This window comes from Buceros rhinoceros, unplaced genomic scaffold, assembly GCF_000710305.1.
Source record: "Buceros rhinoceros silvestris isolate BGI_N320 unplaced genomic scaffold, ASM71030v1 scaffold37292, whole genome shotgun sequence".
Lineage (NCBI taxonomy): Eukaryota > Metazoa > Chordata > Aves > Bucerotiformes > Bucerotidae > Buceros > Buceros rhinoceros.
Window position 1 is genome coordinate 1 of NW_010398933.1, and position 14,231 is coordinate 14,231.

The window sequence follows — 14,231 nt, forward strand, 5'->3', positions numbered from 1 at the left end:
CCGAGGCTCTGCGTTCCCTGCCGAAACGCTGCACCTGACCCTGTGCGGGAGAAGCGGGTGTCTTGGGTCCGTGCGTTGCACGCAGGTACCGTGAAACAGTTCGGTGCCAGTTGCTGTGCTACCGTGAATCTTTCTTGGCAGACAACGGCGAACAAGTGTTGGTTGACGTGGAAGATAAAACCAACAAAGAGATAACTGAGCACGTTAAGAAAATCTTGGGGAAAAGCAAGTAAGTAACACTCAGCTAACGCACAGTCTGCATCATCCCTGCAACCTGCCGTGGGGTTACAGAACCCCCCTTTTCCCAGGCAGAAGGGACACGGGCTAGAAACTGTAAATCCATCTGTCTGGTAACCTGGGGTCAGGGAAGGGCAGAGGAACGTCGCCATTCAGGCTTCTGGGAGTAACAAACAGGTCTCTCTTCTAGAGAAACGCTTGAAAAAGAGGAAAGAGAAAGGAAAAAACTGTCACATCCAGCAACATTTGGGCCCAAGAAGTACCATCTGCGCGAATGCATGTGTGAAATCGAAGGCCAGGTTCCCTGCCCTGCTTTTGTGCCGCTGCCCAAAGAGATGAGAGGAAAGTACAAATCTGCTTTGAAAGACGAAGCATCAGCCTGATGTCTTGGGTCCTGCGTTTTTTTTCCTCAGGCCTGGATGATCAGGGTGCTTCAGTGTGAGACAAGCACTAACAGCTCCTGGTAGCAGGAACAAGCCAGTTTATGTAATTCAGACAACCTTGTCTCAAAAATCTTCTTACAGCTACAACCAGTATAATTAAAGTGAAAAATAAACAAAAGTTAAAAAAACACCTTTTTCGGTGCCAGTTTTACACAACGTTGCAGTCACGGCTGCGTGAAAGGACAACCACCAGGATGACTAGAGCCCTGCTTGCTGCTCATGCCCACACGGGTGAGGTGGTGCTTGCTGTGGGCTAGAGCCCTCAGACTGGAACGTCAGCGTAGTGTGTATCAGAGCTCCGGGGGGTGGGGAGCAGAAAGTATTCATGCTGATTTCCACCCTGCACTACCTGCGGACAGCCATGGGAAACACAACTCCAGGCCCAAACTACAGGCTGAAGGTTGGTTTATCTAGTTACCACCCCAACCAGTAGAAGTCTCATTTACAAGAAAATAAACTCCCGCAGTAGATGCTGCAGCTCCGAGCGCTGATCAAGAGCACCAGCAGCAGTGGACAACATGCCTGGTGGCATCGGAAATTTATGCTTTACCATTAGCTTTATTGTCCTTCAAAGAGAACGTTAAGGTGAACCCAAGGGCCGTTTCCTGAGCAGTCCTGTAAGAAAACCAAACCACACGAAGGAGGCCAGTGTCTAGGTTTATCAGCTTCCAGCAAGTCCTAGCCAGCAGGTCCCTCACGGCTCAGAGTCCAGTGCTGCCACGTAACTCCTGCTCCCCACACACGGTCAAAAGCACCATCGTTGCTTCTGCCTCGCCAAACAGCTACACAGCACCTGCAGCGGTACAGACACACGGCAGCGTGTCCTGCACCGCCTGGGGCTCGCCCCTGCATATCCCTTTAGGTCACTAGGATACGCACGTGGCCGTCGAACTGTCACTGCTGAGCTAAGAGGTGAGTACGCAGTTTCACACCAATTCGAGCAGCCCGTAAAAATGGTCGAGGACAAACACAGCACAAAATAAAGATGTTGTTTTACTTCCTCTCTGTTTACAAAGGTTCCGTACAGAGTAGTGCATGCAGTCTGACAGAGTCAATGGTAGTTTTACTGAGCGTTACGGTTAAGACATCTCCATCCCCTTGTGCCTCGCGAGCCTCCCTGTGGGCCACGCAGCAGCGCCAGCTCCTCACTGTGGAGAGGACTTCGGCTTCAGATGTCCCATCTGTCGCCTTTAACACTGACACGGTCATGAGGTATGCTCGTCTGTTACCTGCTCGTGAAAACACGTCATCACACGTACAACAAGGGTTCTTCAATTATTAGTGTATTAGACTGCAACTACGAACAAGGAGGAATAGTTGCAACAAGGAAAAAACAAAACACTGTTTAAATGTGAAAGCTGAAGCCACCAAAACATTTTTTTTTCATGTTGATACCAAAAAAAGCTTTGGGTTACAGTGTAGGGAGCAGTCCTCCTGTTGAACAAACAAGTCTGTCTTAAATAACTACCGTGCACTATTTCTATTAAACAATTCCAAGGATTACACGTAGCCATCTCCACGCTTATTTTTTGCTCTCGCAAGGTACCTTTTGTTCGTTTATGACCTTTCAGAATCTCTGTTCTTCACTTTTAGTGCAAAATAACGCTCAGCAAGCTCTAAGAAAACACCTCAGTATAAAAACTTCACGGTCTGAAGACAACCTGATGTGCCCACCTTTCCACTTTGGGTTTAGGCTGCCGCGAGAACATCACCTGTCCTGAACTGGCTGCTCTGCGTTGCTCTGAGTAGTTACTAGTGCTGTTAAGTGAGGTTATAGGTGGTGTGGGGTTTTTTAAGCAGCAGTTCCACAAGTCTCCTCCTCCGCTTGCAGCACAGCAAAATAAGCTAGAGCTCCTGCTCTGTCGTTAGTGTAATTGTTTGCGTCTCTGCTGCACAGCGCTTGGGTTACAGCTCTGCTAATACAGTTACCAGACAGGTGCCTGCCCCTCGGTCAGCCCGCTGTTCCTCCTGCCAGACACTGCAATCCGCCCCGTCTGCCTCTGCTTTAGCTTTAAATGAGTAACACCCTTTCGACCATCTCCCCGCCACCCTTTCAAACACTGATGCCTGACAACGCACCTCTGCCTTTCACAGATCAAAATCAAAGCAGCTCGGGCTCCATCTTTTATCTTCCACAAAGACTCAGGCTGACCTAACCCTGGGCTGATCCTGCATTTCTATGCCCACCTCCAAGAGCCCAGCCCTGAGCTCTCCTGCATCACAGGTGCTGGCCAAGGCATCCCCTGGAGCATACCATCAGGAGACTCCAGTCTGGAGCTGCTTATTTAAGACAGACATGCCCGATTCTCCCAACAGCTTCTATCACAAGAGGAATCCAGTAGGAGTGAGAATTGCTGCTGGGCACTAGCACTACCAGACTGTCTCCCAGCTTCCACAGGATGGCAGTTCAGCAGCACTTCAGCTCTCCACTGTAAACAAGATTTTTGTTCCTTGAATGTACAAAGAGGGTTCCAGTCTCACAAACGTGATCATTGTGTCACCCAGGGAATTTAAAGGAATGTGTTGATTCCATAAGGTAATGAGGAATTGGAGGGTCACCCTATATGATAGCTTGAAATGGTGCCAGCCTGATTTCCCAGGAAATGAGCAGGAACCTGTTCCCTCACAAGCAGGTCTCTGAAGCTCTGTTACACTGCTCAGAGCAAATGGGAAGCAAAGTGATGAGAAGACAGCATGCAAATTTTACTTGGGAATTTCTATAAACACATTAAAAAGTTACTCATATTAGGATCAGTTATAAAGTTTTTCTCAGTCTTAAAATCCCTTTTATGTATTAGGATTGCACAAAATTGATCTGCAAGCCTGTATGTTCTGCACCTCAGAGTCACAGGAGCCTTTTAACAGCACTTCCTCGCTGTGCTGTGAGGCAGTTAGGCTGGCCGGTCACACTGTGCTGTGTCGTTACTGGAGGACGCAGACATTTTAAAGTTTTCATCTCTTCAGGCAAAGCCCCACTTGAAAAGGCCAATACAACAACAGCAGAAATGGGAAAGATGACAAGACAACTCTGCGACCTTTCTACCCATAGTTCCCTATTAGCACTTAACCACGTTGACCAGAATAAGCACACGGTAAGACCAGTCAGCATTAAGAGTGTTGTAACAGGTTATTTTAAAATTTCTCAGCGTAAGCATTTGAGACCAGCAGCATACTTCAGAAACGCCTCAAGACTGAGTAGTAGTGGAAATGCCTAACTGAAAGTGCATAAAGATCCTCCCAATTCCCTCTTGTGATCTGGACTCCTGGTTGTAAGTATATGCTCTACTTTCCCATATTTAACAGCTGACAAAGTAATTATCACACAGCCCTACTGCTGCCTCAGCAGCTGGATTTCTCCTTCTGCTTTGCTAATGTGCGCTTCAGTTCCTTCAAGTTCTCTGTCAGTACCTCCACCTCATCCATTCGTCCACTGTGTTTGGCATCAAAGATATAAGCTTTGATATTATCTATCTGTTGGAGAAGCAGCTCTTCCTCTATAGCCTCCTCCGCAGGGATCTCACTGCCATCCTCCACGTCAAAGGGATTGGTAGAGGATCCCTCTTCGAATGGATTCCCAGAGTTCCAACTGCCCCCTGGGTTTTTAACTGGATTTTCATCCTCTTCAAAAGGGTTTGAAGCACTGCCAGGTGCTCCATTAATTTGTTCATCCTCCTCCTCGATTTCGAATGGATTATATTCTTTTTGATTGCTTTGCAGAGCTGCGTTACAGGAAGAACCTACTGGAGAAGTGTCTCTGGCAAATGGGTTAGTATCTTCCTCTAACTGAGGGGTATCTGCTTCATCTTCAAAGGGGTTTAGACAGGCTGTCTGATCTTTGTCACACTGTGGGACGTTCTGGGGTTTGAGTGTGAATGTCAGATGCTCTTTAGTTAGCAGCTGCTCAACAGCAGGAGTTTCAAAACTTGGGTCCCCCTTGTTCTGAGTAACATCCAAATCCAATGCATGTGTGGAGAAGTTCTTGTTCTCTTTCGTAACTTCATGCTGATGCTGCCTGATTTCTCTGAAGTCTAAGGAGCGTGTCCTTGAATGCTGAGACATGATTTTGTGGTGCTCTCTTTCCCACTCTTTTTCACGAAGGACCTGAAGTTCCTCCCTCTGCATCTCTTCCTCTTCTGCCTGTTTTTTAGAAAGCTCAATAGCTTTCAGAGTTTGTTGTTGATCATATTCATCCTGAAGCTGCCTCAGGTTCTCTTGCAGCATATGGACCTCATCAAGCCTATTAGCTGCCTTTGCTTGCTTAATAAAGGATGTGATATTGTCAATCTGCTGAAGCAGCGGGTCTGCTATCTCTCTCTCTCTCGATATGCTAGATGTAGGTAACCAGCCTTCAGATTTCCTGACTGTTTCTTTTTTCAGGTGAGTTGCATCACCGTTAACTGCAGATCTGGAGGGAAGGTCTTTCTGCTTTTCCTCTTGTTTTCCATGTGTTTCAAGAGCCACCTGAAACAGAAACCACGCAGTAAGAACACCATGACCTTGAAGAACTCCATTCTAGATATCCATAGTTACAAGTTAGCTGATCTTCGACACTGCTGTCACTGAAAGGGATCAGCTGCATTTTTGGTTACTTTGCAGAAAATGCAGATTTTCATAGTATTACCTAAATTCTTCCCGTCAGTTTGTTTGTGAAGATACTGATCAAAATCCCATGACATTTGCCTCGACGAACTCGAGGGCAAGTAGGAGCAGTGACAGTGCTTTATACAGAGAAAAAAAAAAATACCCAACGTAACTGTGTGGGGAGTGGCCTAGTTGGCCTGGACAGTACCCGTATCTCATCGGACTGCAACAGCGAGGAAAGTCACTGGTCACAGCTTTGGGAGTGCCACAATTCTTATTTCTCAACTCCTACCTCAAGATAAAGCTGGCTTAGTTTACAATTAATGATGTCCTCCCTCCTAACTGAAAAAACCCTCTCTCTCTAAGAGCCATCCTTATTCTATTATGTCCTTTTTCACTGCCAGAAGAAGTTTCCAAATTCTACTTGCGCAAATGAGCTCCAGAACACAATCTGAAAATCCATGTAAACTAACATACTGAGTTTAGGGCCTGCTCTGCCTGCACTGCAGCCGAACAGCACGTGCAGCCAAGTCACTGCTTCCTAGAAGAGTTCAGCTGCCCAGTACACACCATCTTATCTTCTGGATGGAATACAGAGACAGGGTTACATGAATCCCTGGAAGAGGGTATGGAATGACAGGCATAAAGAAATGAAAAACTCAAGTCCGGTGTTAAAGACAGCTGTTCATACACACACAGCTGCTAGGCTTAAGCCGTTGAAGGAAGCCCCGATACAAGACATAATAGATCTTAACCTGTCTCACCATATGCAGTCTTCTCCTCTTCAGTTCTTCATACTGATCTTTGGTTGGCAGGGACATCAGGCCAAGCAGTTTTTCCTAGCAGAAATGGAAATATTTACAGTGCCACTTGCAGGCATTCAGCCAATTTTCAAGTACTTGGAAAGAGAGATACCACCACCAGACACCCCACAAACCAGCCAAAGGTGCTGCGACACAACAGCCGCTGCTGCCAGCTGGAGCATGTCTTTGCTGCCGTAACAACGCTGCTATCCAGCTTCAGCCCTCAGCCAGGGACAATGCAAATGTTTGCGCGGTCTCTTGGGTCCCTAAACCCCATGCTGCTGTGACTATACTATCGGTATTCGAGGCTCATTTCAGGCAACCATAAGTCATATGGGGAACTACAGAAGTTGTACAGAACTAAACCTACTGTCACAGCATAGTTTCAAGGCAAGGAGATCCCTGGCAAAGAAGAGAACACTACGTAGACTGTATATTCATCTCGTAACATAGGTCCATTTACCTGAACAAAAAGTGTAGCTGAGTATCTTATCATTCTTTGAAGTTGTAGTGTTTTAGGATGAGGTTGGGGATTTTCACGCAAGCCCAGACTCAAAATCTTCTTACTGAATCAAAGCAAACACACAGGCACATCAGTTCAAGAACAAGGGCCAGCAAAAACGCCACAGAGGGGAGAGAGACAATATCGGATGAACATGGTCTGATGTTCTTTTATGTAAATCTTTTGGATATTACAACATTTTCCACTCCCACCCTTTAAAAAAGCAAACAAACAAGGAAAAACCCCAAAACCCCACCCTAAGTGTGCCACTCTTCGTTTCCTCTGTGCTTTGGTATTTCCACTGCGGAGAAACACATAATTTTAGGGCTGGAAAAGGAAGCAGAAACTGATGGCACACAGGAACAGCATCTACCTTTTCACATGCCCTTTACAACTGAGCAAACAAATTGGTTATCCATGTGAATAATCAATATTCATATACACTTATCAAACATGGACACCAACTGTTGAAAGAAGCCACAGAGGGAGATACGCACATGCTGGGGAGGATGAGAGTTTTTACCTTAAGGCATCTATAAATTCGTATACTTTCTGAATCTCCACCCTCAGGTCATTAGCATGTTCAAGATTGTAGGTTGTCTCCCCAGCACTAAGAAATAAATACAATTTTAAGTCATGTGTCCAGCTAACAAGACATACAACACCAGAAGTTATCCCAAAATGACTGAGATTCAACGATGGTATGAACAGCTGACACTACAGGGTTGAATGCTTTTATTTCAATCTCATTGTATCAAAAAACCCTTTCTTTCTGATAGAGTGGAAAATGACAATCATCTTGTGAGCTTGAACATTTCATAGAAGATAATTATTTACTGTTACAGAATAAACTGTATTTCAACACAGGAAGGCCTCTCGCCCAGTCACATCTAAAATATACACATACTTAGCAAATGTCATTTTGTGGTTACTTCCAGGTGACTGGCGTGGAGAAAACAACTGATTGACTAAGTAACTATACCATTAAAGTAAAATCCTTACCTCTGCTAAAGTTTGTCAGAAAGCAAAAGCCTACACCCCACGTGTGTAGTAACATCTCAGACGGCAGTAACTGACTGTGCACATGGGACACGATTCATCACACGCCCTTCACTAGAATCTCACACCGATTGATTAAACAAAACTAGGATTTAACGTGCAAGACTCTTCACCAGTTTTTAGCTTCCCTCTCCCTTTACATCACAAACGTAAGCGATCAGGATCACGCTCTCTAAAGGAGCTGCACTATGCACATGGTTCTAGTTTCTGGGACTCACTACTAGTCAGAAATCTTTAATAAATAAATAAATACTCCAGACCACTTCTCTGTATGCAATGCTACCATTATCCAAAAGACAACAGACAATAAAACACTGCTTTCTCTTACAATTTACACACTCTTGCAGCCTTAGCATACCACGTCCTTACTCCTTCCCACACTTCCTGGGGAGGAAAAATACAGATATTCGTAACAAAAATCAGCGAATGGGGCTTACTTTAGTGATTCTGCCATCCTTATGTATTCTGGTGCCTTCTGGTCAACCTTCTCCATGCAGAGTCGGAGTTTCTTGTTTAAAACAAAATGTGTTAAAAGACCCTGTTAAGGGGTCAGCTCAAACCAGGACAGACCCCCAGCATTAAAACACTAGTGCAGGAACATGCTGACATAAGCCTTTCATGCTGCCTGTGCACATTCAAAGTAAGCTCTGATGAAAGCCATTTAACTGCTCAGGACGGCAAGAGCATTTGCCATCAGCGTGAGGACGAACACCGCTGACATCATCCTGTAGCTCCAGTGCAGCCCGAAGCGCACGGTGTATCATGGGTTTAAACAGGAACTATTCGAAGGAATCACAGCTGACACAGCTCACAATTTTAAGAAAGGCATCTCACAACTATTAGTTCCAGATGATAAGAACAAAGGTGTATCTTAAAATGATGTTTGAAGTTATCGGGGAATATAAATACTGTATGGCAACTGGCTCCATCACTTCAGATACATCTTTGTTACATGGCATAAACACCCACAGAGCCAATTCTAACACAAGTGAGTATTAAGTCACAAAGTAAGAGCTTGGACAGGAGATAACAAGCCGAAAGTCAAGCAGCAACTTCTGCAGACAGATACACCAAGGATGAAAGCAGCCAAGAGTCTGGCTTACCTCATAGAGTTTCACAATCTCTGGAGTGTATTCCTTCTCATCAATCTGCTGTTCTCTTTTCAACAGGGTATCTTTGCAGTGCTGACAACAACGGATTCGGTCATCATCCTTCTCATCCAGAACGGAGCTCACGCTGCTTATGCTGCTAATGCTGCCACGGCGGGAGCCATGGACACTATTAGGTGAGGAGTTTGGGCTGCTATGAGAACCCAAGGCCTCTTTGCTGGCACTAGTGAGTTTGCCTAGAAATTACACACAGGTAAGTTTACAGTGACTGGAGACACCAACCTATTTTGTGAACACAAATGAATTGCACTTCAACAGAAACTTTATATTCAGGTAATACTAGAAAGCCAAGTTGTAACAGTCTGCTGAAAAACATACAAGGAACCCATGACAACCAAGAACAAGTCAGAACTTGGGTCTTCGCTCTAAATTTTGCTCTATTCTAAAAGTAGCTAGAGAGCAGACTGCCGAGAACCATCTGCTTTGCTTATGCCTAGAAGCATCCTCATGCTGGAGCTTCCACAGTTACAGAACAGTGTGTGAAGAACGGCTGTACGTTAATGCTGTCCACGTTTTGTGCTTGGATGCTCCAAAAAGCAGTTCATGTCATTTACTTCCACAGAAAAATGCAGCCTCCTCTCCAATGCACTAAATGGAGAAATTAAATGTTTGAAGGGTTTCTTAAAGGCCTGTGGATGAAACTTCCTTAACTTCTGCATTTGGACAACCACGGGCAAGACTAGAAATATCCACAGTACTTTTAAACATCAAGAACCTTGGCAGTTATAACTCCAAAAGTTAATACCTTCATAGCTATGGTACTCAGCAGAGACTTAAGACACTTAATATTAACTACATTTATTAGTAATACACACTACTACTACTCCTCCTAACTTTTCCAGTGTTACGTAACACTTTCAAAGCTGAAGAAGGAACCGAGACGAAGAATGGAGAAATTATTATTCTTCTTTGACTTAACAGAAAAGCATCTGCAGGAAACTGAACGGCACATTAAGGACAAAGTTTTCTGCTCAAGCAGAGTATTACCAGCAGCTTTTTCCCTAGTGGCAAAAAGCCAAGGTGCAGAGAGCACCTCGACTGAGCTAAGGAAAGGAGGAATTAACACCACATACAGTACTTACTTGCCAAAGACAGACTGACAAGTTCCATGCACTTCTTGCACATAATAGACCCACAAAGGCGGCAGTGGTGACGCCGGTTCCGGATACTGAACTTATTGCCGCAGTCTGGGCAGAATGGAACATCCTGATCGCTGACCCAAGGCACAACAGACTTCTCTATAGCTGCCATCGGGCAAGAGGGGAGGTAATACACACAACACAGGGTATCAATTCAGTTAATTCCTCAGCTGGTTAAACTACAGGAGAGAATAGCGTGAGGTAAGCTCATACCAACCTCTTATTTTAGCCGACTCGGTGTTTGCTCTGTCAAATGACGTAAGCTAGTAGGAGATAAACAACGCATTTAAGAAAATCATACTTTGGCAAGAAGAAAAACCAACTCAACAAAACCTAGCCCAACAAGAAAAAGAAACCTGGTAATTTAAGAGACAAGACACCTCATCTTGTTTTACACCAAACTCTGCAAATTTCCTATTTATTTCTAACGCCACATTCATACCAGTAGTGCTGAACAATGACAGCCAAACTTGTACAAGTTGGAGCATTTTGGACACAATCCTTTGAGCATCCAACATTACTGCATCTGAGCCAGAAAATCTGGTAGATTTTGAAGAATGAGAAGTTGGAAGAATCATGACAAAAATAAGGGAGAAATTTAGTGAAGTAAAAGATGGAGAAAATATACAGGAAAACAGATGTTTTTTTAAGCACGTGAAAGTAGCACCTTCAGCTCAAAACCAGTGGATAGAAACAGAAATTATATTGACAGTACAGGGTCAGACCAAGAGCAATACTCAAGAACAAAACAGAAAACAGTAATTTGTGAAGACGGCCATAGTTTAGTGCCCTTTATAAAGTGCTCTGCTAGAGAAACAGGCACGCTTCATACTAAAACATGACTTTTTTTAATCTAGGAAACGTTCAGAAGGCTGGAATTATTAAAAAGCAGCAAATTTACCTTTTCTAACCTGATTATTAACTTATTGACTTCAACTACATAGTGATCAATCCTGGCTGCTCGGTGTTTCTTGAAATCAGAAAGATGGCTTCTCATAGCACCTGGAGAGATAGCAGAAAGTTTCCATAGTCACCCATGTGTTCTGCATGGATTTAAATGCATTTAAGTGCCTCTTCAAAGAGAGCTTTCTCCTTTTCACCATTTATTTTTCACTTTCAAATCAGATTTTAAAGACACAATGGCAGGACAAACAGCTATCCTGCTCTCAAGGTTAGCTGGGGTACTCAATCTACACGCTCCACCACCACACCCCCCCTGCTCCCCATTACCTGCATCTCCCCATCACCCCACACAATGCAGGCGGGCTGCACAAAATCCGTAGGCAAACTACAAGCCAATGCTACAGCGAATCAAATGCAGAGACAATTCGATGCAACTTCAGCAGTACTGCAGCACTTTCCCAGTTAAGATGAAGAGAGACGTTATCCCCACTGGCTATTGCTCCCCAGCTCTCCTACCTACTTCCTGGGGCTCCCACATGTACGGATCTACTCCGCCATGGCTGAATGACTCATATCGTTCCTGGGATCCAGAATCAGTTCTGTCATCTCCTTCTCGCTTCAGCAATTTCTTCTTTGCTCTTTTGGCCTTCTGGACTAGATCTGGAAAAGATAAACCCATCTTACAAAATGCCGCAGGGAGTCGCAGAATATTTGTCACACGAAACCCGTATGGAATATTCCTCATCTTTTAGCACAAGCCTTTTTCCTTGATGACAAGTTTATCCTCAGCATGTTCTGTTCAGCACCAGAATGCAGTTCAGAGAATCGCTGATGACATAAAATTCTCTTTGCTATCTGTCATAAAGTAGCACTAAGGACCTAACGACCAAACAGTAGCCCCAGACACTCCGTTCAGGGACGTCACCATTAAACAGAAAGCTGTCTGAAGCTACGGGACCCCTTCACAGCATTCCAGAACATCCTACAGGTAATATCTTAATTCTCCTAATTCCCAGTGATTTTTTTAGGATTCAAGGATGTTGAACACTTTTTCTTGTTGCACAAACTACGAATTTCTGTGTGCTTGTACACCTAAATAACTTCCAAAGTAATGAACAGCGTGCTGCATTATCTCATGTAGATGCTAGTGAGAGGAGGGGAGTCTCCTGGGCCAAAAAGGACTAGGAACTTGAACTTCAGAGCCGTTACTGCCCGTGCAGCTATGTTCCTCTCTGGATGAAGCTGAGGGCACCATTATTCTTGCCAAACATGTGGTATCTCCTTGAACTAGATCTTTTATACATCAAGCTTTCTAACAAGCTGCTGGGAACCATGAGTTATCATGTCCTGTCATATTTCTAGTTTTCCTAGTGTCCAAAACACTGGAACTTCTACCCTGACCCTACCTGAGTCTGCCCCTGAGCTTCAGCCACTAGGGCTGTGCCAGGGTTCCCTCCCGCAGACATCATACTTCCCAATTCCTAGCAGTTTTTCAGCTGCTACCTCCCAAAGGGACACTCGGCAATATACAGCACTCTTCTCAACAAAACAGGTTGGCAAGGGCTTTCCTAGTATTGCAACACCATCTCCTCCCCCACCTACTCTCCAGCCAGCACAGCAAACGCCTAGACACTGCAGCTAAACCCTGCAGTTTCTGCAGTGATGTTCACACCATCTAAATGGAAAATGTATTTGCAGTTGAAACTTTCGAAGTCTGATGTACTCAAAAGGAGGGATGCCTCATGGCTTTGCCACAGACACAAACACTTTCCAAGCAAACTTCATAACCTTGTTTGCCATTAAGTCAAACTTAACCACCTCAGTATGACTCAAAGTTAAAAGGTGGTTTGTAAGCATTTCTGGAAAGCTCCACAATGGCTGCTAGAGTGCAGCACAAAGTCCTGTCAACACTTGTGAGGCACAGTTTAGACAACAGGTAATTTTAAAAGGTGATTCTGCCGGTCTGCCTTTTTCTGGAAGGAGCTTCACTGGACAGCCCTTGAAATGAGAAATTAGGACAAAAGGCAAGCAGATAAAACCAATATCCTTCATGCAAGAACACAGATGAAAGACAGCCTGAGAAGTCACAGTACACAAATCTAGATTAAAAAAACCCACGAGAGAGCAAAATCAAAATGCAGGTGTTTGCAGTAAATAAAAGAAGCATCTGTGAGATCTTACGTGCCTAAGTTACTACTGTCTTCCTTCCTCTTTTCACAATGAAAACAGTATTGTTGTTCTGGTTTACAGGCTCCAGGGAAGCGTCTGTGATTAAGCTACTGCAGCTCTGTACCCGTGCTGAGAACAGAACTGCAGTGCTGACCACTGCCTTCTCTCTCCAAGAAGAGCACCATGCTAAGAGCCAAGGGGTAGCCAGACTGACAGAAAGCAACTTAAACATTCATAAAATACTCAACTGCGCTACCCTTTGGATGGGCTTGTAAAAACACAAACTTTTCACTGAGAAAAGAGACTTTTGAAATAATAATCATCAACCTCAGGGGAAAAAAAAGGGGGGGAAAAGAGTAAAAATTCAAGACTACCAGGCCACTATCTCTAGTACAATAAAATAAAACGAGAAGGGCTTTTGCAGGGAACACACAAATTATCACCAGTTTTTGCATACTTTCCTCTCAATGTAAAATGACACTGTCATTTTTCACTGGGGGGAAAAAAAAAGGAAATATTTTAGTTAAACAGTATTCAAACACTAGTACAAGTTGGTAACCCATTACACATCCCTGGGATACTCCCAGCATCCACTACCAGCTCCACCAGCCACGTTCCTTTCCATCTTTTCTAACTAACAACCTTCCCTAACTTTATGCTTTAACTGCAGCTAGTTTTATCTGCTGTCAAAACAAGGGACTGATGAATTAGTTACCTGGCAAGTACCAGAGATTCCCCATATCCTGTAAAGTCTTCGAGCAACGCTTGGGAATTCATCTGAGTTCTAGTATAAACCAGAGCTTTCCATAAAACCAAAAAACCCCAAAAGGCCAATGATAACAATAATGCATAAAATCAGACGGTTTAAGAGTGATGTCTTTTCAGTGTCTACTTTAGTTATTGCAAGTATCGGGAATAAGTTAAAAACGGTGCCTTAACCTAAGGTAATTTATCAGAGCTCACCTGTAACTCACTTCAATTAGTATTTTAGCGTTCTTGGACATTTCGGGACAGCTCCCGGCACAGGCAGCTGTTGTCGTGCGGCATTTCACGCGCAAACGCGAACGAAGGAAACCGCCGTCCCGCCTCTTACTTTTGAGCTGCGCTCGGACGTCCCTGTCCTCCCCGGAGTGCTCCTCCTCGTAGTGCGCCTGCAGCTGGTGGAACGACTGGAGGTCCTTCAGGCAGAGCGGGCACAGGAACCCTTCCCGCATCTCCCCCGCGTC

General features: G+C 44.5%; 2 protein-coding genes across 2 annotated transcripts; one reads left to right on the top strand and one right to left on the bottom strand.

The window, feature by feature from the left end:
* Positions 1–85: 85 nt before the first annotated feature.
* On the top strand, positions 86–620 carry MRPS25 (mitochondrial ribosomal protein S25; the record flags this gene model as incomplete). The annotated part of the gene is made up of 2 exons (XM_010131290.1): positions 86–229; positions 428–620. Coding segments are annotated over 2 exons (337 nt in total), but the record flags the coding sequence as incomplete, so codon positions are not given.
* Positions 621–4,019: 3,399 nt separating this feature from the next.
* ZFYVE20 (zinc finger, FYVE domain containing 20) lies at positions 4,020–14,219 on the bottom strand. The gene is made up of 11 exons (XM_010131289.1): positions 14,099–14,219; positions 11,353–11,496; positions 10,835–10,935; positions 10,151–10,196; positions 9,877–10,038; positions 8,729–8,970; positions 8,063–8,133; positions 7,090–7,176; positions 6,528–6,630; positions 6,026–6,100; positions 4,020–5,141 (listed from the first exon to the last, which is right to left on the bottom strand). The coding sequence occupies exons 1-11, from the start codon at positions 14,217–14,219 to the stop codon at positions 4,020–4,022; spliced, it is 2,274 nt and encodes a 757-aa protein (XP_010129591.1).
* Between the last annotated feature and the right edge of the window lie 12 nt (positions 14,220–14,231).

Coding starts and splice junctions, on each gene's coding strand:
- ZFYVE20 (XM_010131289.1), bottom strand. CDS start 14,219: ATGCGGGAAGGGTTCCTGTGCCCGCTCTGCCTGAAGGACCTCCAGTCG. Junction 10,197..10,834: donor TAATAATCAGGTTAGAAAAG/GTAAATTTGCTG, acceptor ATCTCCTACTAG/CTTACGTCATTTGACAGAGC. Junction 10,039..10,150: donor CGAGTCGGCTAAAATAAGAG/GTTGGTATGAGC, acceptor GCCCGATGGCAG/CTATAGAGAAGTCTGTTGTG.